General features: G+C 38.8%; 1 protein-coding gene across 4 annotated transcripts in view; it reads right to left on the bottom strand.

Annotated features, from left to right (window-relative positions):
- NTN4 (netrin 4) overlaps positions 1 to 26,898 on the bottom strand; it is a 131,738-nt gene that overhangs the window by 16,416 nt on the left and 88,424 nt on the right. The window contains exons 6-7 of one of the 4 annotated variants that reach the window (XM_069585091.1): positions 2,441 to 2,654; positions 1,862 to 1,977 (exon numbers count right to left, since the gene is read on the bottom strand). In XM_069585091.1, the coding sequence (XP_069441192.1) occupies positions 1,862 to 1,977; positions 2,441 to 2,654 (330 nt within the window). Of the gene's footprint in view, positions 1 to 1,849; positions 1,978 to 2,440; positions 2,655 to 26,898 lie in introns of all 4 variants that reach the window. The other 3 variants (XM_069585092.1, XM_069585090.1, XM_069585089.1) reach the window with 3 other exon arrangements.

The following is a 26,898-nucleotide window of genomic DNA, read 5'->3' on the forward strand; positions in this document are numbered from 1 at the left end:
AGGCATGCTAGATTTGGCCTGAGGGCTGTAGTTTGCCTGATCTAGTGAAACTCCTTCTCAAGTACACAATATAACATATGTAGGAAAACATTCATGGTAGCACTGTATGTAATAGTAGAAAATTGGAAATTGGAGATAACCTAAATGGCAAACAATGGGAGAATAAAAATGGATAAATCTAAAAAAATGAACACATTTAAGTAAAAATAATTTTAAGAGGTAGGTAAATTATCATGTACATAAGATTTTTAAAATATTACATAATATACTAATTATATACTAATTACATAATATACTAATTATATTTACTATGAAAGTGAAAGTGAAGTCGCTCAGCCGTGTCCGACTCTTTGCGACCCCATAGACTGTAGCCTATCAGGCTCCTCAGTCCATGGAATTTTCCAGGCACAAGTACTGGAGTGGGTTGCCATTTCTCCATGTGATCTTCCCAACCCAGGGATCAAACCCAGGTCTCCTGCATTGCACGCTGATGCTTTACCATCTGAGCTACCAGGGAAGCTCACTATTTACTATATATATAGTAAAATAGTAAAAATATGAAAGTGAATGGTGAATACCAAAATTTAGGTTAGTGGTTATTCTGTGGCATAAGAAAGGCTAATTGAGTTTGTAGATTGGTACACTTAGGGCTTCAAATGTATCTGTAATATCTTATAATTTAAATGAAAATATGGCTTCCCAGGTGGCACTAGTGGTAAAGAACCCATCTGCCAATCCAGGAGACACAAGAGATGTGAGTTCAATCCCTAAGTCAGGAAGATCCCCCAGAGGAGGACATGGCAGCCCACTCTAGTATTCTTGCTTGGAGAATCCCTGGTGGGCTAAGTTTATAGGGTAGCAAAAAGTTGGACACAACTGAAGTGACTTAGCACATAATTATTGCAAAATTAAGATTTGATAGTATTACAAGGTATTCATATGGGTGTTCATATCACAGTTTTGGTGTTTGTAATGTTTAATAATAAAAATATTTTAAAACCTAATTTTAAGTTTTATTTGGATGATTTGGTGATCACTTTACAGCCAAATGCTGACAAGATTTTTTGTCCACATTTGTATTTTTGATAAAAATAAGTTGGTGCTAAATAGAAACACTTGATTTTCTATGAGAAAAGAATACAGACAGGATGAACCCAGAAATTATGTATTCACACCAATATTACAGCATGCTCCTCAAATGACACAGCAGATAAATATCACAGCAAAACTGAATCAGAAGAAAGAGTAGTATAGACTTGATAAGCTCAAAGAATCATCTTTATGTAGTAAACAGTGTTTTGACTTCAGTAAAAATAATTTTTCATATTCAATTAATGTTGCTAATATGAATTTTATTAGTTTTATTTGGCTTATATTTAGTTTATAAAATTACTTTTGTTTTAGAGTTGTAACAAAGCTATAAACATAAGGCATTCATAGCTAGTTTTTGCTTTGTACATACTGAGTTACACTAGGTCTGTAAGAATATTTTTCCTTTAAATGAATCTGTACATTTCCATCAAAACAGTATATTTTAGAGGGAAGGAAACACACCAAAGTAATAAGAGTGGGATAGTGAGATTTGGGTATTTTTTTTACTGTGATATTTTGTGTTTTCCAATTTTTTTACTCTAACTATATATTATAGTTTTTTCTACTATATTATTCTACCAGTAAGAAAATTTAAAAAGCTTGTTTTATATTTAATAGTTTTATACTTATGGGGTTCACTACCTGGTTAACCTCAGAACTAAAGCATTCCCCTTATAAGATCCAAAATCTGTTCTCTGATTTGTCATGGATCACTGCTACTCAAGACCAGACCCAGAAATATCATCTCCAATTATACCTCTTGTCCCACCTGAATGTCGAAGTGCAGAAAATCCTTGCTCATCCTTCCACTCCCAGGTTGGCTCACTCTTATTGTGCATGGAATGGAAGTCAGGAACTTCATGATACCAGTCTATGTCTGTGCTGCTAATAAAATAGAAAATGATGAAGAATGTATTAAGGAATTTCTTAGAACTTAAATGAAATGAATATAGAGATTTAAACCTTGTCAAAAATCCCAGGGATGGGGGAGCCTGGTAGGCTGCCGTCTATGGGGTCACACAGAGTCGGACACGACTGAAGTGACTTAGCAGCAGCAGCAGCAGGAAACCTTGTCAGCTATCTTCCTATCTTTTCACTTTTCAGAAATAAATAGTATCATAAAGGGCCTATTGTTAAAAAGAATAATTCATCTTGCAAAATGAACCAGACCATCTCTAGAATCTTGTAAGCACAATTTACTTGATTCTGCAATTTGACAAAAATTCTTTAAAGAGATGTGAAACTACATCTTTGCTCCTCCAGTGGCATGAAATTTTCCAGATCACCATCAGATCTTCAAAAGAATCTGAAAGACGCAGAGACGAGAGCAAGGGCCATGCTTGTTCACCTGCTGAGGCAGTCTCCTGTATGAGGGTCGCAGCTCCCCGCACAGTCACAAGGCCGGCAGCCGTAGTCTCCGAAGCCCCAGTACCCCACCATACACCTCTCACAATGTGGCCCTGCCACCCCAGGCTTGCAAGGGCAGTCACCATTGCTGGGGTCACAGAAGGTCACGGAGCTGAAAGGAAGGACAGCTGATCCAACTGGATGACAGGAACACACTACAACAGAGAAGACACAGAAGCACCAATGAGTGAACCGGTTATCTGCAGAGACTGGTCCCCAGCTGTTTCCTCTCACCACACAGCACATCTCTGAGGCTCCTCCTTTACCCACTTCATGTATGCTCAGCGAGTGAAAGCTAATTAAACTGCAGATAAGAAGACATCATCAGAAAAGCACATCTGCTGCTAAACCACCTAATTTATCATAAAATTAAAGGCATTAACATGAATGGCTTTTTGTCTGGCGTGATGAGGATGAATAAGCAAAGAAGACAAAGAAGAAGCAGTTAGTGAGAAAGAAAAAAATGTCATGAATGCATGGTGTTCTGGAAGCCGAAGCTCCAAGGAGGTGGGCAACATCAACTGTGTTAAATGCTGTAAGTCCAAGCAGATGAGGGGCAGGAATGGATCATTGCACCTGACTGCATGAAGACCACTGGTGTCCATGACAGGAGCAGTTTCAGTGTAATAGTGAGTAGTGCACCTCATTGAAGAAAACTCAGGAGAGAATAGGAGTTGAGGAATTTGAGCATGAACACAGACAGGGCTGTTGAGAGCTTTTCTATAAGGGCACAGAAATGTGGTGGTAGCTTAAAATTGGAGATAGGAACTGAAGTGAAGGTTTCAGTTTTTGTCTGTTATGTTCGTTTTAAGATGGGGAAAATTACAGCAGGCTTGATGTTGGTGGAAAAGATCCAGTAGAAAGGGGAAAATTGATCAGTAAAAGAGAGATGGGAGAATTTTTAAAGGGATATTTGGGCATACTTAGGTAAGGATAAAAGGATGGGATTTGGTGTAGAAGAGGAGGTGTTAGCCTTGGGTAAAAGCATTAGTTCATAGTAATAAGATGGAAGGCAGAGCATGTGGATACAAATGCAGGAAAGTGGATAAATGTCATGGTGGGAGCTGGGACTTTTCTTCTGACTGCTTGTTTTCTGGATGAAATAAAAGCTATGTCATCAGGTGAGAGAGATGACGAAGAATGGGAGTGGGAAAGCGACCGAGAGACTTAGGAAGTGAAGTATAATTGCCAGCAGCATAAAGGGCACCTTTTGAGATTAGTAGTCATGAATTTATCGTGACTTCGGACAAAATGATTAGTTGTTCAGTTCTGTACAATTAGGAGAGTTCAGATGTGGCATAGGAAGAAAGCTTGATTTGACTGGCTGAATGTTTGTGTCCTTCCCACTACATTTGCATGTTGAAGCCTAATCCCCACTGTGATGGTATCAAGAGGTGGGAGGCCTTTGGGATACAGTTTAGGGGAGATGAGATTGGTGCCCTTATAAGGGACAAAGAGCACAGAGCTCTCTTTCTTGTGATGGATGTGAGGCAAAAACAGAAGTTGGCAGTCTGCAACCTGAAAGAGAGCTCTCACCAGAACCGGGTCATGGCTGGCATCATATTGCAGACTTAAACCTCCAGAACTGTGAGAAATAAATGTTTATGTTTAAGCCACCTGCCTGCCTGTCTGCTAAGTCGCTTCAGTTGTATCCAACTCTTTGTAACCCTGCGGACTGTAGCCCGCCAGACTCCTCTCTCCCTGAGATTCTCCAGGCAAGAATACTGGAGTGTTTTGCCATTTCCTCCTCCAGGGTATCTTCCCCACCCAGGGACTGAACATGTGTACCCTGTGGCTCCTGCTTTGGCAGATGGATTCTTTACCACTGAGCCATCTGGAAAGCCCTTAAGCCACCTAGTCTATGACATTTTGTTATAACAGCCTGTATAGGCTAAGACAGCTCTAGACAGACTAGAATCTATAATCACCATTTCTGCAAGGTCTTTATATTAATCAAGAGTCCTTCTCCTCAGCCCTATGGACAGAGAAGCCTAGTGGGCGCGACTTAGCACATATGCAACAGCTGACTAACAATGCTGTGACAGTTTCAGCTTCCTTGTTTCACGCCTTCCAGATAGTTAACCACTCTTTCTTCTACACTGCCTCTGTTCTTTGTATGTATTTCTATTTTGTGTGTATCACAGTGCATCATTATTATTTATGTGCCTGTCTCCTTTATTACTAGACTCTGAACTCATTGACAGAAACGTCTTTATCTTCTTATTTTGGCTTTCTATACTCGAGAACAGAGTCCGGAATACAGTAGATGCCCAAACAATACAGTTTTGTAAAGTAAAATAAAGTAAAATTAAAAAAAAAAAACAATTTATAGAATTGACGTGAAGGTCATTCCAGGCTGTCGGAGTCATATGTGAAAGGGCCTGTTTGGGGAATGTGAGTTTAGTGTGTGTAGAGTGTACATTTAGGGGAAAGCAGTTGGAATTGATACTATTGTTACTGCTTAGTCACTAAGTCATGTCTGACTCTGTGACTCCATAGACTATAGCCTGCCAGGCTTCTCTGCCCATGGGATTTTTCCAGGCAAGAATACTGGAGTAGGTTGTCATTTCCTTCTCCAGGGGATCTTCCCAACTGATGAGGCAGAAGAAAAAGTGTTGAGTTAGGTTTGGAGCCAGACCGTGGCAGAACCTAACCTAAGAAGTTGAATTTTGTCTTATGGGTATAAAGAATCATGCACACTAGTTTCCTCAGCTTGTCTTTTGTTCTTGCTCTGATTGACTCTGCCTAGGTCAGATGTTCCAGAGAAGGTGATGGCACCCCACTCCAGTACTCTTGCCTGGAAAATCCCATGGACGGAGGAGCCTGGTAGGCTGCAGTCCATGGGGTCGCTAAGAGTTGGACACGACTGAGCAACTTCACTTTCACTTCACTTTGGTGACATCATAAAGAGACTACAGTAGGGAGGGGCTGATATCAGGGAAACCAAACAAATGAGAGAAAACAAGGAACTGAACTAAGACAGCAGATGAAGGAACAGGAGAAAAGGTTGGATATGAAAAACTTTTTAAATATTGAATTGCTAGGATTCAGGGGATGGATGATGAGGAAGAATGCATTGTTAAGGGACAACAGAAACTGAGGACGATTTTAAGGGTTCCAGTTTATGAAAGTGAATAGGGCAGGCTGGGGTAGGTGAATCCATGTTGGGGCGGAGACAAGGAAGAGAGGGAGAAAAAGAGGAGTTCAGGGTTAGACATATTGAGATGTCTGAAGCATATACTAATAAGTTATACTGTGTATGTATGTGCTTAGCTGCTCAGTCATGTCCACATCTTTGTGACCCCATGGACTGTAGCCCACCAGGCTCCTCTGTTCATGGGTATTCTCCAGGCAAGAATACTGGAGTGAATTGCCATGCCCTCCTTCAGGGCATCTTCCCAACTCAGTGATCGAATCCAGGTCTCTCACATTGCAGGTGGAATCTTCACCATCTGAGCCACCAGGGAAGCCCAATAAGTTATACCAAGCAACTGGAAATAATAATCTGAAGTGTAATAGAAGGTTGGAGTAACAAATACAGTTTTGAGAATTGTGGGCAGATGGGAATTGAAACTAGGACTACTGGATGAGATTTCCCAGAGATAGTATACAGAGTAAGAAGATAACCAAAGCAGAACACTGGTGAACACCCACATAGTCCAGAAAGTGGAGGAGCAGTAACTCGTGAAGCAGATAAGGACCAGATAGAAAGGGAGAAGAATCAAGTAGGTGTTATTATGGAAACCAAAGGGTGAGAAAGTTTCAAGTGATTAACAATGTCAAACAAAGCAGAATGTGTAAGTCACATAAGATATATAATAGGACAGTAATGCTATCACACAGGAGGGCATTGGTGACTTGGAAGAACAGGATCTGAAGAAATGGAGGTATTAATGGTATAATATTCTGTTCAGCAGAGAAGACAATGGCAACCCACTCCAGTACTCTTGCTTGGAAAATCCCATGGGCGGAGGAGCCTGGTAGGCTGCAGTCCATGGGGTCGCTAAGAGTCAGACACGACTGAGCGACTTCACTTTCACTTTTCACTTTCATGCATTGGAGAAGGAAATGGCAACTCACTCCAGTGTTCTTGCCTGGAGAATCCCAGGGATGGGGGAGCCTGGTGGGCTGCTGAATATGGAGTCGCACAGAGTCGGACACGACTGAAGCAACTTAGCAGCAGCAGCAGCATTCTGTTTAGATCTCCTTCATTTTGTTAAGCCTATAATCATTAGGGTAGTAGTTTTCAAACCAGCAGGAATGTGAGAAGTCTGCAAAAATTCTATGTATGTTGTATCTGTGAAACATACCCTTCCTTTCCTCTCTTATGCTCTCCTTGGTTGAGAACCACTAAAATAAGAACATGGAATATTGCCCTTTTTAAAAGCAAAAGGTATAAATTATCTTCTTGGGACTATTTACTTATTTGCTCACTCAACCAACATGTGTTAGTTAATAATTCTAATGTTTATTTTTTGGGATCCAAAATCACTGCAGATGGTGATTGCAGCCATGAAATTAAAAGACGCTTACTCCTTGGAAGAAAAGTTATGACCAACCTAGATAGTATATTCAAAAGCAGAGACATTACTTTGCCGACTAAGGTCTGTCTAGTCAAGGCTATGGTTTTTCCTGTGGTCATGTATGGATATGAGAGTTGGACTGTGAAGAAGGCTGAGCGCCGAAGAATTGATGCTTTTGAACTGTGGTATTGGAAAAGACTCCTGAGAGTCCCTTGGACTGCAAGGAGATCCAACCAGTCCGTTCTTAAGGAGATCAACCCTGGGATTTCTTTGGAAGGAATGATGCTAAAGCTGAAACTCCAGTACTTTGGCCACCTCATGTGAAGAGTTGACTCATTGGAAGACTCTGATGCTGGGAGGGATTGGGGGCAGGAGGAAAAGGGGACGACCGAGGATGAGATGGCTGGATGGCATCACCGACTCAATGGACGTGAGTCTGAGTGAACTCTGGGAGATGGTGATGGACAGGGAGGCCTGGTGTGCTGCGATTCATGGGGTCACAAAGTGTCGGACACGATTGAGCGACTGAACTGAACTGAACTGAACTGATGAAGTATTTGTAGTTTACAAAACACAGCTACCCCTTAGTCAAATATTTAATGTCCTTCATACTATGGCCCTAGGCCACTTTCCTAGTTTAACCTCTCATTACTCTCTTGCATATAGCCCTTATTGTAATTGAATGAGATGAATTCTTGGAGTTAGCCTTTATTCTAATTAAGTGGAACCCCAATCTTTCCTGCTTTTGTACCTTTATGAATCCCAATAGGGAAATCTTTTCTCCTACATCTATTTTTCAAAATTCTACACATCCTTTAAGATCTATTCAAGTATCAACCCTAAAGGTTGTCTCTGGAAGGCCATGGTCAAAATGATTCAACGATTTGGAGTAGTGGAAGTGCTCATAGTAGGAGCCCTGTTTGCATCTTTCTTATAAAGACAGAACCTCACGGTTGAAATTCAGTGATATTCAGAAAAGGTGCAGCACCCTTCCTGCTGCAACCCCCTCCCACCCTACCAAGTATGAAGCCCAAAGCAGCCATTCCATTTATCCATCTAATGGGCAAGTTTACCTTAGAAATCATTCCCTATTTCAACATAGTTGAATATGATTTCATCCTTTATTTGAAACCGCTTAGTGCATTTAAAAATAGCAGTTATAGCTCTGCTCACTTCTACTTTGCATTTCAGACAGTCAGGTGTCTACTTTTCTCTGACCAACCAGTATGTAAATTCCTTGAAGGTGAGCATGGGTTTCCCTCACCTACCCCCTGAAGTCTTCAGTGGAGAGACTTAGGTTCAACTCCAAGCTAATTTTTTAATCTTTATGAGCCTCACATTTCTATTTTACCAGGTTGTATTAAGAATTAAATGAGTCATAGAGAATGTCCCTAGGACTTAACAGGCAGCTAGCAAATAGCAGATTCTGGCTACTCAACATAAGACTGTTTATTTGAATTAAAAGGCAGTGATGAAAAAGCTATTTACAAAGGGCAGCAGAGGAAAACACCATAATAGACATTGCTTGAAAAGATAACAGTGTGTGTGTTTGTTTAAGGCAGCATTTATTTATCTGTTCATTTATTCAATAGACATTTAATGAGCACTTACTGTGTGTTAAATACTGAACAGACTCCCAGGCACCGATTTGGTATTTTTGGCTCTTAAAGATATCCAAAATTTAGAAGAATAATTATTAGAAGATTTAAAAAAAACTTATCTAATGCAAGGAGAAAAGTAAACATTCTACCTCTAAAACACTGAGTTTTTCAGGAGACCAACTTTATTTCAGTTCATACAGTTATGGTGATTGCTGATAAATCCCCTGATATTTTTTCTTTTGGTTGGATTTTGTTATGAAAACATTAGGCATTTTCTCTTGATAGAAAAGTATTTTTGATTTTTCATTTTTTTAAAATTAATTTGGAGAGATTATACAGTATGTAACATGAATGTATCAAAATGCTATATGAAGATGTTTTAATTAAATCCCAAAATCCAATAGAAACATTTCATCATTTTGAGGTGATTAAACCAATAGCTACTGTATCACTCAGTTAAGTCAACTTAGTTCTTGACAGCAGACAGGGGACCAGAAGAAAGACAAGGCAGGACTCACCTATTGTATTATATGGTATTCCACCACTACCACCACTATCTTTTACTCTGAGGGAAAAATCCAGTCCTTTCTAGGATTTGACCTCTCTGTAGTGCCATATATTTTAAAACCTACACACAATTCAGGAATGGCCAGAGAAGAATGTGATTCTCCACGTGCTAGTGGATTTCTGTCAATGTGACTTTTCACATAATTAAAAGATAAAAATACCATTTGGAAACTATGCAGAATTAGCTCCAGGCAAAAGCCCCTGACACCTTTCATGGCATACTTTTTCAGACTGCACACTGAGGCTCGCCTTGCATACCTATCTCCTGAAGTCTCTATGGCAAGCAATATCTGTTACATACATAATCTACATTTCTTATTTTCTTCCAAAATGGAAGTATATTTTCTCCTTGTTTGGGAGGAGGAGGGACAGTTCTTCTTAGATTCTGGTTCAAGTTATGATCTTCCAACATAAACAGTAAGTGCTTGGCTTGAATTTTAGAATCAATAATTTACTAATTGTTGTAAATCAATAACTTACTAATTGTTGACTCTAAAAGTCAACCCAAACACTTACATTTTATGCATTCATTATGGTGAATATCAAATTAAAACCAAGGGGGCTTTCCTGGTGGTTCAGTGGTAAAGAATCCACTTGCCAATGCTGAAGACATGTGTTTGATCACTGGTCTGGGAAGACCCCACATGCTGCAACTAAGAGTTCACAGGCCACAGCTAAGACCTAGAGCAGCCAAATATACAAATTTTTTCAAAAAATTAGAACCCAGAGTGACATAAACCCTTGACATCAGTTTTGTCTTCTCCTTGCTAGACATAAAACCCAATAGTAGAGATTGAACTAATACCGTATACTATTATTCTAGTTTTAATTATTAGTTTCATTATCATTTGGGGGGTATTCAGCTGTGGTAAATTGTTCCCAACAGCCAAAATGGTGCTTTGAGTAGTAACCAGATATATTGGGTTGGCCAAAAAGTTCGTTCAGGTTTTCTGTACCATCTTCTACAAAACCCTGAATGAACCTTTTGGCCAACCCAATATTTAGGGGCTATGTGGCCTATCTAGGTAGCAAATTATTACTGGAATAAGTATTAATACCACTACCTCCAAAAAGAAAATTCACCTTAGGCTGCTCTCATACAACCATATTGACAAAGCAAAATTATTAAAAAATGTCATTTTAATTCCTCATTGTTGTCACGAGATTTCTTTAATAATGAAAACAACTTATTTTAAACAGTATGTTCTGTCTGGTATGTCCTATTATAAGAAAACATGACACAGTAACACAAAACTTCCAGAACAGATGAGACAGAGGAAATGAGTACTTCACAAAAGATTTCACAACAATTTTCCATCAAATAATGAATTTAGATAATTGCTAAATGTTGTACAGATCTTATTTACAGATACGTATTAGTAGCACCACATCTATTTTGTGATGTATTGTCCCTCCACAGAGCATGTTACAGACAAGAGTGAGGAAATAAGGCTTTTTTTCTTAGAAAAGGTAAACATAAATAGAACAATGGATGAACACTTTTTAAATAACCTTGTGTATATATAGGGCTCTGAAACTAATATCTGTTTCAATCACAAAGGCTGACGATAAATACAACTGTTTGGAAAGTATCTGTAATGTCTCAGGAAGATATTACCTACAATACAAAGACAATCTAATAGAGTTGGTAAGGGCAAAAACCTAGAGTCAGATTAAGAGTTCAAATTCTGGTTATGTGGCTTACCCCTACCCCTTATATAACTGTGAAATTAACCCCCTCAAGTCTCAATTTTCTCATTCATGAAAGAAGAGTAATAATACCTATGCTACAGAGTTGTTTATTTGAGGATTAAATGAGATAATGTATATATGTAGCAATGTTTCAGGCATTTAGTGGCACCATATGATTAGGTAATCACTGTTCTTGTTATCTGCATGAAACATACTGGCTTTAAATGTCCACCATTTATTCATTTATTCATCAAACCTTTACCAAAGAGTTATTGAGCCTTGGTGTCAACATGAACTATGCTAGGAGATGAAGATACAACGACAAATAGAGAGTTATATCTCTTCAGCTGCTGCTGCTGCTAGGTTGCTTCAGTCGTGTCTGACTCTGTGCGACCCATAGACGGCAGCCCACCAGGCTCCCCCGTCCCTGGGATTCTCCAGGCAAGAACACTGGAGTGGGTTGCCATTTCCTTCTCCAACTCATGAAAGTGAAAAGTGAAAGTGAAGTCGCTCAGTCGTGTCCGACTCTCAGCGACCCCATGGACTGCAGCCTACCAGGCTCCTCCATCCATGGGATTTGCCAGGCAAGAGTACTGGAGTGGGGTGCCATTCCTTTCTCCTTATCTCTTCAAAGAGATATGCAAATAAATAATTGTTTAGTCGCTAAGTCAAGTCCAGCTTTGAGACCCCACGGCCTGTAGCCTCCAGGGTCCTCTTTTCATGGGATTTTCCAAACAAGAATACTAGAGTGGGTTGCCAGTTCCTTCTCCAGGGGATCTTCCCATGTCTCCTGCACTACAGATGGGTTCTTTACCAGTGAGCCACCAGGGAATTAAGTGTTAGAACAGAGGAAGACCAGGGTGCATGGAAACACAGAGAAAATAATAAAAACTGCCTCATTAAAGATATGTGTCTTTTTAAGGAAATTAATTATCTAACTGGCTTTCAAAACAGGCTGAAATTCCTTGCTTTGCACCTGGGAGGAACCGGCGGCAAACAGCTTTATTGACTAACCTAAGTCCTATAGGTTACTCACCCTGTTACATGTTCCCTTCTCTGTTTAAAAGAAAATTAATCAGCTATTACTCTTATTTTGTGGATCAAAGTATGTTGAGAAAAAGTAGGGTATTATCTATGGTCCTGCTGCTTATAGGGAGATACCCTGCAATGGAATGTAGGACAAGAGTTACAGCTATCAATCTGCATGAATATAATAAGCATGTCAACATGGATACAGAATGGCCAGGAACATAATTGAAGAGCCATGGCTCCCTTTATTCTGATGGGGTTGCTAAAGCCTTTGGTGGTGGAGACCACTGCTGCCTTTTCACCTTTATTCCCATTTTCACTGCAGCTCAATGAGTCTACATATCATTCACTCAAAGAGTGATCCAGGATGCCAAGTGTGGGAACCACCTTGGGAACCACAGAAACCACCTGCTGAGTTTAGCATCTCACCTTTTTCAAAATTGTCAGGACTTTTTAGTATCACCTGATGGCTCTAGCTTTTGCCATTTTGTTGGTAAAATTTACACTGGGAGAAAAATACCCTGGAAGTATTTGCTCCTGATTTAGCTTTTCTAAAAACAGAACTCCAAGGTCAAGGCTCTCGGCTGGGAAAGAAGCTGCTCGTGAAGCCTTTTCACCACTGCTCAGCAACCATGCCTTCAGCAGCACCTTCCAGCCTCCCAACATTGTTTTCTCCTGAAAAGACCAAGGCCCTACAGAATTTCTGATGGGGAATTTCTAATACCAAAGTCATTTCAAAAGTTGCCCAGCTTCCTGCCAAGGTTCTTAGAAGGAACAGGAAATGACTTTGAGATGCAGCTCCAAACAGGAGACAGTATGAACTGTCACTACTATATGAAGTGTGAAGTTAAGCATCAGATAAAATGAAGTTGTGTATTTTTTTGACATTATTTTCCCCTTCTACTATCAACCATTTTTTTTTGCTAGTGGATGGATAGCTATAAAAAATAAACAAAAAATTTGTACATGAATTTTACTCAAAGAAAATATGTTTTACCCCTTTATTCTCCTAAGGAGCATGTTTCTATTCACTTTTAAAGTGTTATACACATTGTGTTCAAAGACAGCTAGTTCTGCAATATTCAAGGTATATGTTCATTTAAAAAATTACACTAGAATAAACTTAGTAAGAAAATAATCTAAATTAAGATTTAGATTATTTTGCCTATCAGTTACTAAAATGCAATGTCTCCTGAATTGTACATCCCACACAAAAGATAGAGATTCATTTATGCCTGAGATTTATCATTCTTGCCTCTATTGAATGGCTTTTAAAAATAAATGGAAGGTATTTAAATATATTTCCTATCTGTCTTCTATAAGCTTTTAAATGAGTAATGCAAATAAATACAAAAGTCGTGCCCTTTATTTATTTATTTTTGGAATTGAATTGTTTGGATATAATCCCACTGGATTCTTATTTTATTTACTTATTTATGTATTTATTTTTGGCCATGCTGTGCAGTATTCAGGATCTTAGTTCCCCTACCAAGGGTCAGTCCGTACCCCCTGTAATGCCTTCTGCAGCATCTTAACCACTGGATTGGCAGAGAAGTCCCCAGGCTGTTTATTTTTAATGCTTTACTATATGACCACTGCTCAGACCCTCAGTTTGATTTCTGTATCATTCCTTTCCTGTTTACTAGTTGTAACTGAGCCAGTTCCTATTTATTTCTGGGTATATCTAAGAGATCTTAGAGAACTAAATAGCTGATTTTATATTCCCGGGTTGCTACTTTAGTTAAAATTGAAGGAAGTACTTTTGGGTGTGTAGACAAATTTTACTATGGCAAAACTTTTTGGTACAGTTTTGGACACTGTATTTGGAGAATTTCGTTAGATTATACACCATTGTCTTTTTGTTGAAGACAGCCTTCTGTATTCCCAGTCCACTCAAGTACCATCCACTTAATCATCTCTAACTCCTTTTTCCTTTGGAGAAAGAATCCCTATGGACTCCATTTATAGCCCCTGCTAGACTGTCATGGTACGCCTTCCTTATTAATACTCAATGTAGTTTTTTTCCCCTTAATGCAGTTTTTAATTTACACATTTACTTGGGTAAATTTTTTTATAGCTTGTTCACATGGAGTTAGGGATTCTTGTTTTCTTGTTTGTACCATGAATAGGATAGACCAGTCACATGACAGGCACTGGGTAAATGTGTGTTGAGTTTTTATAAAATGGGTTAGTTATACTCAGTTAATAAAGGTCAGTTTTCATTCCAATCCTGAAGAAAGGCAATGCCAAAGAATGCTCAAACTACCGCACAATTGCACTCATCTCACACGCTAGTAAAGGAATGCTCAAAATTCTCCAAGCCAGGCTTCAGCAATACGTGAACTGTGAACATCCTGATGTTCAAGCTGGTCTTAGAAAAGGCAGAGGAACTAGAGATCAAATTGCCAACATTTGCTGCATCATCGAAAAAGTAAGAGAGTTCCAGAAAAAGATCTATTTCTGCTTTATTGACTATGCCAAAGCCTCTGACTGTGTAGATCACAATAAACTGTGGAAAATTCTGAAAGATGGGAATACCAGACCACCTGACTTGCCTCTTGAGAAACCTGTATGCAGGTCAGGAAGCAACAGGCAGAACTGGACATGGAACAACAGACGGGTTCAAAATAGGAAAAGGAGTACGTCAAGGCTGTATATTGTCACCCTGCTTATTTAACTTCTATGCAGAGTACATCATGAGAAACGCTGGGCTGGAAGAAGCACAAGCTGGAATCAAGATTATCGGGAGAAATATCAATAACCTCAGATATGCAGATGACACCACCCTTATGGCAGAAAGTGAAGAGGAACTAAAAAGCCTCTTGATGAAAGTGAAAGGGGAGAGTGAAAAAGTTGGCTTAAAGCTCAACATTCAGAAAATGAAGATCATGGCATCTGGTCCCATCACTTCATGGGAAATACATGGGGAAACAGCGGAAACAGTGTCAGACTTTATTTCTGGGGGCTCCAAAATCACTGCAGATGGTGTTTGCAGCCATGAAATTAAAAGACGCTTACTCCTTGGAAGAAAAGTTATGACCAACCTAGATAGCATATTCAAAAGCAGAGACATTACTTTGCAGACTAAGGTCCACCTAGTCACAGCTATAGTTTTTCCGGTAGTCATGTATGGATGTGAGAGTTGGACTGTGAAGAAGGCTGAGCGCCGAAGAATTGATGCTTTTGAACTGTGGTGTTGGAGAAGACTCTTGAGAGTCCCTTGGACAGCAAGGAGATCTAACCAATCCATTCTGAAGGAGATCAGCCCTGGGATTTCTTTGGAAGGAATGATGCTAAAGCTGAAACTCCAGTACTTTGGCCACCTCATGCGAAGAGTTGACTCATTGGAAAAGACTCTGATGCTGGGAGGGATTGGGGGCAGGAGAAGAAGGGAATGACAGAGGATGAGATGGCTGGATGGCATCACTGACTCGATGGGCGTGAGTCTGAGTGAACTCTGGGAGTTGGTGATGGACAGGGAGACCTGGCGTGCTGCGATTCATGGGGTCGCAAAAGAGTCAGACACGACTGAGCAACTGAACTGAACTGAACTGAATGATTCATGGTCTTCTGGCCTCCAGTGTAAGTTCATTATGATTTTTCACCTCACTGCCATCTCTATAGGATATTGTGAAGGCCTAGAAGGTAGAGGCCATGTCTTTTCATGTCTGTATTCCCCAAAACCTACTGACTGACCCATTCTTAGGACTTACTCAATCTCTATTGAATGAATGTGCCTCTCAGTGAGCAACAATCAGGAAATTATTTTATGTTTTCAAGAACCTCCTAAAAGGCTCATACTATTTCTTTTACAGGTTTTTAGTAACACTAAGATATTAGAAACAGAACAAGCAGAACAAATTCATAAAAAATGGAAATGGCCAAATAGAAGAGAATATTCTAAATCTTCCTAGAGCGAGGCTGTTCCCTGCATGAGTGCAAGACTGCGTCCTACATTTAATGAGTCACTCAGTCAAGTAATATTATTTATTATTTGTAAGAAAAGTTCTTTATTCTAACTCTGTGGGAGACATTCCCCACCCATAAATCCTCTCACTGGCAGCAAAATATTTTTTTCATATTAATCAATCTGAAATTCCTTTCCTCACTTTCAACCAATTATATGTAATTATGACTCTTTGTTCTAGGAAATTCAGTTCTTTTTTGCCACTCCCTATGTAAGCTGGTAAAGAATCCTCCTGCAATGTGGGAGACCTGGGTTCAGTCTCTGGGTTGGGAAGATCCCCTGGAGAAGGGAAAGGCTACCCAGTCTAGTATTCTGGCCTGGAGAATTCCACAGACTATATAGTCCATGGGGTTGCAAACAGTCCGGACACAACTAAGCGACTTACACTTACGTACCTTTATACCTTTCAAGTATATGTAAAAAGTTGTTGTATTCTCCCTGAACAGTTTCCTCATTGATCTGAGAATATTTATTCTCTTCCATGTTTATTTACTAGTATCTCTTTTCCTGGTTCTTTTTTTGGTCTATTTGAAACTCTCTCCATTTACCTTCACCTTTGTTATACTAAGTTTAAGATAAATGAAGTTCTTAAGGTCCAAGAATATAAGTATACATATATAATTTCTGATTCCATCTGCCTTTGTTTACTCTTTTTGTTTTCATCAACTAGGTCACAATGTGGTGTGGAATCAAGTTCTTCGGATCTTAACAGGTCTTTGGATCAAAGTCTTTGGGAACAGATAAACCTGAGTTCAAATCTCTGTGCTGATCAGTTGTGTGAACTTGGACAAGTTATATAGCCAATTTAAGCCTTGATATCCTCATTTATGAAATACAGTAGATACCACCCAACTCATAAAGATTGCCAAATGGGAAAACTTAGGTAAACTGCCCAGCACAGTGTCTGACCTATAGTAGCCACTCAACAAATGCTAGTTCTCTTCTTTATAGCCTGTCTAATTTTGTTGAGGTTTTCTGAGAGTTTAAATATTTTATCATTGTTTGCTTGATTATATAATGCTTCTTCTCATCAAATGCAAAATAGCATATTATTTATTTATTCAGTGAATTGTCCTAGAGACATTTTAGAGAACAACGGACTGGTTCCAAATTGGGAAAAGAGTACATCAAGGTTGTATATTGTCACCCTGCTTATTTAACTTATATGCAGAGTACATCATGCAAAATGCTGGACTGGATGAAACACAAGCTGGACTCAAGATTGCCAGGAGAAATATCAATAACCTCAGATATGTAGATGACACCACCCTTATGACAGAAAGCAAAGAAGAACTAAAGAGCCTCTTGATGAAGGTGAAAGAGGAGAGTGAAAAAACTGGCTTAAAACTCAACATTCAGAAAACTAAGATCATGGCATCTGGCCCCATCATTTCATGGCAAATAGATGGGGAAACAATGAAGACAGTGACAGACTTTATTTTCTTGGGCTCCAAAATCACTGCAGATGGTGACTGCAGCCATGAAATTAAAAGACACTTGCTCCTTGGAAGAAAAGCTATGGTAAACCTAGACAGCATATTAAAACACAGAGACATTACTTTGCCAACAAAGGTCTGTCTAGTCAAAGCTATGGTTTTTCTATTAGTCATGTATGGATGTGAGAGTTGGACCATAAAGAAGGCTGAGCATTGAAGAACTGATGCTTTTGAACTGTGGTGTTGGAGAAGACTCTTGAGAGTCCCTTGGACTGCAAGGAGATCCAACCAGTCCATCCTAAAGGAAATCAGTCCTGAATGTTCATTGGAAGGACTGATGCTGAAGCTGAAGCTCCAATACTTTGGCCACGTGATGCTAAGAGCTGACTCATTAGGAAAGACCCTGATGCTGGGAAAGATTGAAGGCAGAATGAGAAGGGGACGACAGAGGATGAGATGGTTGGATGGCATCACCAACTTGATATACATGGGTTTGAGCAAGCTCTGGCCGATGGTGTGAAGGACAGCAAAGCTTGGTGTGCTGTAGTCCGTGGGATCGCAAAGAGTTGGACCTGACTGAGTAACTGAACAGCAACAAATGACCTCTCCCATTTCTCTTCCCAAATTTGACTGACTTTTATATTTATCAGTTCATAAAATATCTCCTTTTGACAGTGAATTTTAATGTTATTTAATATTTTAAAGGATAGCCCTAGTATGATTATTATAATATATATACATATATATGCATTTTATCTATCTCTTTGACTACTTAACATTCTGGTTTTACATCCTAGATTTTTTTAAAACTGAGATTAAAGTTTCCCAACTCTTTTTGCCAAGTCACTGTTCTATTTAAAGTTTCATTTTCAAAAACAGATACTTCATATTGATTCTATGCTAGAATCATTCACAGTTGCTTCCAAAATAAAACAAAGATGTCTGTGTTGTTTATACAACATAAGATAAACTCATGTGGCTTTGCTAAAACTACAGTTTCAAAGAAAAAACCCACTAAGCTACTCCTGGAATCTATGTCAATACCCTTGGGGAACAATTCTTTTCTGAGATGGACTGGAATACAGGTACAAGAATGAAAAATGGAAGGTAATACTGTGGTAAGGTAGTCTGGATTTGATTAACAATTTTACTTCAAAGACAATTTGAAGGTAAAGAATAACTATGCCAGAGGGAGAATGAAATACTTGTTAAATAGGAGTACAAGCAAAGAGTGATTCTTGTGAATCTTCTTGGGACCATGATGAGAAGGTGATGTCTGAATAGGACTGTAAAGGATGGAAAGATGGTCTGTGGCAAAATAGTTGCCATTCAAGGCACTTGTATTTCTATCAGCTGAACAGTTTTCATCTAAGCCAGAAAGAAGAAAGCAAAAAAAAAAAAAAGGCAAGAAGACACAAAAGAGATTTGAATGGATGATAAAACTCATTCTTTACAAAGATAGTTGGCTACATAGGGTAATGGTAACCAAGTAACCAGACAGTATCTTGGTAAACATTTGGTTTGGGGTTTAGGGCAGAGGGACTAAGTTTATTTTTATTCACTCTCTGCTAAAGGCAGTTGACTACATTTATTTTGTCCCAGCAGGGAGGAAGGAAGGGCATGTCAGTTTTTCAAGCGGTTGTTTAGTTTGACAGAGAATGAGTTCTACTTTCTTTTCCATTCGCTGATTTTTCTTTAAAGGTGGAAAGAGAGTGTGCAATAGGTAAAAATATATCTTGACATAAAAGTCAGTTCATTTATTATAAAATAACTGTTTCCCAAAAAGAGAACTAATGCTGTTCTACAAAACATTTCTTCAAACATCTATTTTAAACCACATGTCCCACTAAAGTAAGGGGAATTTTCTATAGAAAAATGTCATGGACTAGATGTCAATATTCCACATGCAATCAATTTCCCATGCATCGAACATTTAACATATCTTGTGGTGTTAAAAGAACAGAGGAGGGGGAAGGATGGGACTTCATGAAGTACTGGATTCAATAATCATTTAAATGCCAACATAACATAATAGTTTAATGCTACTTCTGGAATATGTAATATAGAAGTAAAAGTAAAATGTCAATGTGGTGGTAAACTAATTTTATGATAAATTCCAGTCTCACTATAACAATTCACTTTAAAGTATGAGGTATTTATGGTAAATAAATCTGTATACTATGAATGGGTGTGTGTGTCTCTGAATGGAATTGCTAGGTATTTATTTTGAAATTGTTTTATGAAAAACAGACATCTTAGAATTCTGCCAGAAATTTTGTTGGAGAAAGGCAAAGATTCTGAGTGAGACATTCTTAAGTGGGAGAAGATAACTGAACGAGTGCTTATCAGCATTCATATCTATCACTGAGTTAGGAAAACATGTCTAGCCAGAGTTTTAGTAATCCTTTAGAATTTTCCATCAGAGATATGGCTAATTCAGTGAGTAGACTAAGTTATAGATGATAATTAGCTCAAAACCTTTGGTCCAAGAATGAAAGTGAAGAGAGTTCATCCTGGAAATAGGAATAGCATGTGTAGTGCTATCAATGCTAACCTGGAGACCAGAAGGCTGAATTAGAATCACCAATGATGTTACAAATTTCTGTCGCCACTTCTACTGGAGATTATGATTCAATAGACCTAGGGCAGGACTCTGGGATTTCATATTTCAACAAGCCATTTTAAAATATAAATTTATTTATTTTAATTGGAGGTTAATTACTTTACAATATTGTATTGGTTTTGCCATACATCAACATGAATCCGCCACAGGTGTACATGTGTTCCCCATCCTGAACCCCCCTCCCTCCTACCTCCCCGTACCATCCCTCTGGGTCATCCCAGTGCACCAGCCCCAAGCATCCTGTATCCTGCATCGAACCTGGACTGGTGATTTGTTTCTTATATGATATTATACATGTTTCAATGCCATTCTCCACCCTTGCCTTCTCCCACACAGTCCAAAAGACTGTTCTATACGTCTGTGTCTCTTTTGATGTCTCGCATACAGGGTTATTGTTACCATCTTTCTAAATTCCATATATATGTGTTAGTATACTGTATTGGTGTTTTTCTTTCTGGCTTACTTCACTCTGTATAATAGGCTCCAGTGTCATCCACCTCATTAGAACTGATTCAAATGTATTCTTTTTAATGGCTGAGTAATACTCCATTGTGTATGTGTACCACAGCTTTCTTATCCATTCGTCTGCTGATGGACATCTAGGTTGCTTCCATGTCCTGGCTATTATAAACAGTGCTGCGATGAACATTGGCATACATGTGTCTCTTTCAATTTTGGTTTCCTCGGTGTGTATGCCCACCTGTGGGATTGCTGGGTCATAAGGCAGTTCAATTTCCAGTTTAAGGAATCTCCACACTGTTCTCCATAGTGGCTGTACTAGTTTGCATTCCCACCAACAGTGTAAGAGGGTTCTCTTTTCTCCACACCCTCTCCAGCATTTATTGCTTGTAGACTTTTGGATTGCAGCCATTCTGACTGGCGTGAAATGGTACCTCATTGTGGTTTTGATTTGCATTTCTCTGATAATGAGTGATGTTGAGCATCTTTTCATATGTTTGTTAGCCATCTGTATGTCTTCTTTGGAGAAATGTCTATTTAGTTCAATGGCCCATTTTTTTGATTGGGTCGTTTATTTTTCTGGAATTGAGCTGCAGGAGTTGCTTGTATATTTTTGAGACTAGTTGTTTGTCAGTTGCTTCATTTGCTATTATTTTCTCCCATTCTGAAGGCTGTCTTTTCACCTTGCTTAGAGTTTCAGTGTTGAATTTTAAGCCAACTTTTTCACTCTCTTCTTTCACTTTCATCAAGAGGCTCTTTATTCTTCACTTTCTTCCATAAGAGTGGTGTCATCTGCATATCTGAGGTTATTGATATTTTTCCCGGAAATCTTGATTCCAGCTTGTGCTACATCTAGTCCAGCATTTCTCATGCTGTACTCTGCATATAAGTTAAATAAGCAGGGTGACAACATACAGCCTTGACGTACTCCTTTCCTGATTTGGAACCAATCTGTTGTTCCACATCAAGTTCTAACTGTTTCTTGACTTGCATATAGATATCTCAAGAGGCAGATCAGGTGGTCTGGTATTCCCATTTCTTTAATAATTTTCCACAGTTTGTTGTGATCCATACAGTCAAAGGCTTTGGTGTAGTCAATAAAGTAGAAATAGATGTTTTTCTGGAACTCTCTTGCTTTTTTGATGATCCAGTGGATTTTGGCAATTTGATCTCTGGTTCCTCTGCCTTTTCTAAATCCAGTATGAACATCTGGAAGTTCACAGTTCATGTACTGCTGAAGTCTGGCTAGGAGAATTTTGAGCATTACCTTGTTAGTGTGTGAGATGAGTGCAATTGTGTGGTAGTTTGAGCACTGTTTGGCATTGCCTTTCTTTGGGATTGGAATGAAAACTGCTGAGTTTTCTGGATTTGCTGGCATATTGAGTGCAGCACTTTCACAGCATCATCTTTTAGGATTTGAAATAGCTCAACTGGAATTCCATCACCTCCACTAGCTTTGTTCATAGTGATGCTTCCTAAGGCCCACTTGACCTCACATCGAGGATGTTTTTCTCTAGATGAGTGATCACACCATCGTGATTATCTGGGTCATTCATACCTTTTTGTATAGTTCTTCTGTGTATTCTTGCCACCTCTTCTTAATCTCTTCTGCTTCTGTTAAGTCCTTGCCATTTCTGTCCTTTATCAAGCCCATCTTTGCATGAAATGTTCCCTTGGCATCTCTAATTGTCTTGAAGGGATCTCTAGTCTTTCCCATTCTATTGTTTTCCTTTATGTCTTTGCCTTGATCACTGAGGAAGGCTTTCTTATCTTTCCTTGCTAATCTTTGGAACTCTGCATTCAAATGGGTATATCTTTCCTTTTCTCCTTTGCTTTTTTTTTTTAATTTTTATTTTTACTTTATTTTGCTTTACAATACTGTATTGGTTTTGCCATACATTGACATGAATCAGCCACGGGTGTACATGAGTTCTTCGCCTTTGCTTTTAAGTTTCTCTTCTTTTCTCAGCTATTTGTAAGGCCTCCTCAGACAACCATTTCACCTTTTTGCGTTTCTTTTTCTTGAGGATGGTCTTGATCACTGCTTCCTTACAATGTCATGAACCTGTGTCCATAGTTCTTCAGGCACTCTGTTACATCTAATCTCTTGAATCTATTTGTTACTTCCACTGTGTAATCTTAAGGGATTTGATTTAGGTCATTCCTGAATGGTCTAGTGGTTTTCCCTACTTTCTTCAATTTAAGTCTGAATTTGGCAATAAGTTCATGATTTGAGCCACAGTCAGCTCCCAGTCTTGTTTTTGCTGACTTTACAGGGCTTCTCTATCTTTGGCTGCAAAGAATATAATTAATCTGATTTTGGTATTGACCATCTGGTGATGTCTATATGTAGAGTCTTCTCTTGTGTTGTTGGAAGAGGATGTTTGCTATGACCAGTGCATTTTCTTGGCAAAACTCTATTAACCATTGCCCCACTTCACTCTGTACTCCAAGGCCCAAATTTGCCTGTTACTCCAGGTATCTCTTGATTTCCTACTTTTGTATTCCAGTCCCTTATTATGAAAAGGACATCTTTTTTGGGTGTTAGTTCTAAAAGGTCTTGTAGGTCTTCATAAAAGCATTCAAATTCTTCTTCTTCAGCATTACTGATTGGGGCATAGACTTGGATTACTCTGATAATGAAAGGTTTGCCTTGGAAATGAACAGAGATCATTCTGTCATTTTTGAGATTGCATCCAAGTACTGCATTTCGGACTCTTTTGTTGTTTATGATGGCTACTCCATCTCTTCTAAGGAATTCTTGCCCATGGTAGTAGATATAATGGTCATCTGAGTTAAACTCACCCATTCTAGTCCATTTTAGTTTGCTGATTCCTAAAATGTTGATGGTCACTCTTGCCATCTCCTGTTTGACCACTTCCAATTTGCCTTGATTCATGGACCCAACATTCCAGGTTCCTATACAGTATTGCTCTTTAATATTAAATAAGCCTGGGCAATTATAATCTATTGGATGGCCATCAATGATGCATCAAAATCCTTCTCTCCTTTATTTCCTAGCTTATGTCTTTTCAGGAGTTGGAACTATTGAAAACCTGAAACAGCAGTCCAAAGTTTATTAGAAGTGTAAAAATCAAAGTGCAGTTTAGCCGAAGAAACACGCATTGAGTGTTTCCTCTACAGTAGGCATTGTGCTAAGCACTGGGTCTGTAAAGATGAAGAGGTCTTCCCTAAAGGATCTTATGTCCTTGATGGGGACAAATTTATTTTAATAGATCATTTCAATACACTGTGGTGTGGTGACGATGTAATAGTAGTGGTTGACATTTATTGATTGCCTGCTCTTTCCTGTTCACTGTTCAAAGGGTTGTATAGGTATCAACTCATTTATCTTTCACAAAAGCATTTTCATGTAGGTAATATTATTGTCCCCTATTATATGAAGAAAGTGCAATGAAAGTGATACATGTAGTGCCTTAAGGAGAGTTTGAGGGTGGTGTGAAGGCATAAGGGGAGACTTCCTTGAAGAGATGTCTTCAATATTTCTTTGGTGACTGTTTTTATTTTTCCCTCTTAAAGTGCCAAACACAAAGTTTGTCCTACTTTCTAATCAATGATTGCCTCTGTTGCCTTTAATGAGGTGATCTGAATGAATTGTTATTCCTCCTTGCAGAATCTATTGTAGATTTAATAGAATATTTACCTGGGCACATTAGTTCATTCAACAAATAATAATAACATTGCTCTTGGGACTCTATTCACAGTTAGGTAACTAGTTCCTGCCAGATAAGCCAAGGACTTATTGGTTCCATGGATGTTCTAGGCTTTTTTCCCTCCTAACAAACACCATGCTAAATACTATGGTCCTTGTGTGTAAACTTTTAGTTACTGGCCATAAATTCTCCAAACCTGAATAAACAGGGCCCCAAGCCAACTCTACTAGCCAATAGATTTATTCCTGTGAGAAATTAAATCATCTCTATTCTCACTTCCTCTTTATTTTAACCTTAACTAGAGTCACCTGTGGGACCCAAATAACCAACTACACATTTTCATAGCCAAGAAATCTCTTCTGAGGATTTTAGAGATGTTGTTTGTTTTTTTTTTAACTAGAAGGGATCATTGAAACTGAATTTATTTCTACAACTTAGAAAAAAATTTTATTTTAGGACAGTGCATTTAAGGTCTGTAAACACAAGGGACATTGTGAATCTCTCCGGCTGAATTTAGGGTTGAGAATAAAATGGAGGCATAAACTAGTTGTTAAGATACAGGAAAAATCTATCACTGTGTCCTGAGACATGGTGGAGGATTTTGTCTTTGTTCTAAAACAGCAGTTTCTTCTAAAGTAACTCACTTGAAATCCTTAAAGTCACTTATGTGCCTTTGGTAGCCTGTAACCTTGATAGATTTTCCTATGGCAGGCCTATTGAAAATATGAGAATAACCCTACTAGATAGTGGTAGAATAACCCTACTAGACAGTGGCTTTTTAGTGGGGAGGAAGCCCTGATTTGCAGCATTGCTCAGTTCTATTATTTAAATATTCCTACCATGACCAATTTCAAGCCACCAGGCTTTTTAAGTCAGAAACTCAGATTCTAAACCAAAAGTAGGATGGTTTCTTTCCTTTGAACAAAGTCTTGCCTCCACTTTCACAGTACCCTTATCTTATCTCAAGCACTGTTGCTATCTAGTCATTGGTTCCCAAACCTGTATGTGGATCAGAATCACTTGGCGGGAGGTATGGGAGGAAGGAGATATATGTATAATTTACAGCTGATTCACTTTGCTGTACGATAGAAACTAACACAACGTTGTAAAGCAACTATATACCCCATCAAAAATTTAAAAAAAAGAATCATTTGAGAAGGCTTGTTTATTTTTGAGATTAGTTGTCAGTTGCTTCATTTGCTATAATATTTTCCCTATCTGAAGGCTGTCTTTTCACCTTGCTTATAGTTCCCTTTGTTGTGAAAAAGCTTTTAAGTTTAATTAGGTCCCATTTGTTTATTTTTGCTTTTATTTCCAATATTTTAGGAAGTGGGTCATATAGGATCCTGCTGTGATGTATGTCAGAGAGTGTTTTGCCTATGTTCTCCTCTAGGAATTTTATAGTTTCTGGTCTTACGTTTAGATCTTCAATCGATTTTGAGTTTATTTTTGTGTATGGTGTTAGAAACCATGAAAAGATGCTCAACATCACTCATTATCAGAGAAATGCAAATCAAAACCACAATGAGGTACCATTTCACGCCAGTCAGAATGGCTGCGATCCAAAAATCTACAAGCAATAAATGCTGGAGAGGGTGTGGAGAAAAGAGAACCCTCTTACACTGTTGGTGGGAATGCAAACTAGTACAGCCACTATGGAGAACAGTGTGGAGATTCCTTAAAAAACTGGAAATTGAACTGCCTTATGACCCAGCAATCCCACAGGTGGGCATACACACCGAGGAAACCAGAATTAAAAGAGACACCTGTACGCCAATGTTCATCGCAGCACTGTTTATAATAGCCAGGACATGGAAGCAACCTAGATGTCCATCAGCAGACGAATGGATAAGAAAGCTGTGGTACACATACACAATGGAGTATTACTCAGCCATTAAAAAGAATACATTTGAATCAGTTCTAATGAGGTGGATGACACTGGAGCCTATTATACAGAGTGAAGTAAGCCAGAAAGAAAAACACCAATACAGTATACTAACACATATATATGGAATTTAGAAAGATGGTAACAATAACCCTGTATGCGAGACATCAAAAGAGACACAGACGTATAGAACAGTCTTTTGGACTGTGTGGGAGAAGGCAAGGGTGGAGAATGGCATTGAAACATGTATAATATCATATAAGAAACAAATCACCAGTCCAGGTTCGATGCAGGATACAGGATGCTTGGGGCTGGTGCACTGGGATGACCCAGAGGGATGGTACGGGGAGGTAGGAGGGAGGGGGGTTCAGGATGGGGAACACATGTACACCCGTGGCGGATTCATGTTGATGTATGGCAAAACCAATACAATATTATAAAGTAATTAGCCTCCAATTAAAATAAATAAGTTTAAATTTAAAAAAAACTCAACATTCAGAAAACTAAGATCATGGCATCTGGTCCCATCACTTCATGGCAAATAGATGGGGAAACAGTGAGAGACTTTATTGGGGGGGGGGCTCCAAAATCACTGCAGATGGTGACTGCAGCCATGAAATTAAAAGACGCTTATTCCTTGGAAGAAAAGTTATGACTAACGTAGACAACATATTAAAAAGCAGAGACATTACTTTGCCAACAAAGGTCCATCTAGAGTCAAGGCTATGGTTTTTCCAGTAGTCATGTATGGATGTCAGAGTTGGACTATAAAGAGAGCTGACTGGCAAAGAATTGATGCTTTTGAACTGTGGTGTTGGAGAAGACTCTTGAGAGTCCCTTGGACTGCAAGGAGATCCAACCAGTCCATCCTAAAGGAAATCAGTTCTGAATATTCACTGGAAGGACTAATGCTAAAGCTGAAACTCCAATACTTTGGCCATCT

Source organism: Ovis canadensis, chromosome 3 (assembly GCF_042477335.2).
Source record: "Ovis canadensis isolate MfBH-ARS-UI-01 breed Bighorn chromosome 3, ARS-UI_OviCan_v2, whole genome shotgun sequence".
In the NCBI taxonomy this organism is placed as follows: Eukaryota; Metazoa; Chordata; class Mammalia; order Artiodactyla; family Bovidae; genus Ovis; species Ovis canadensis.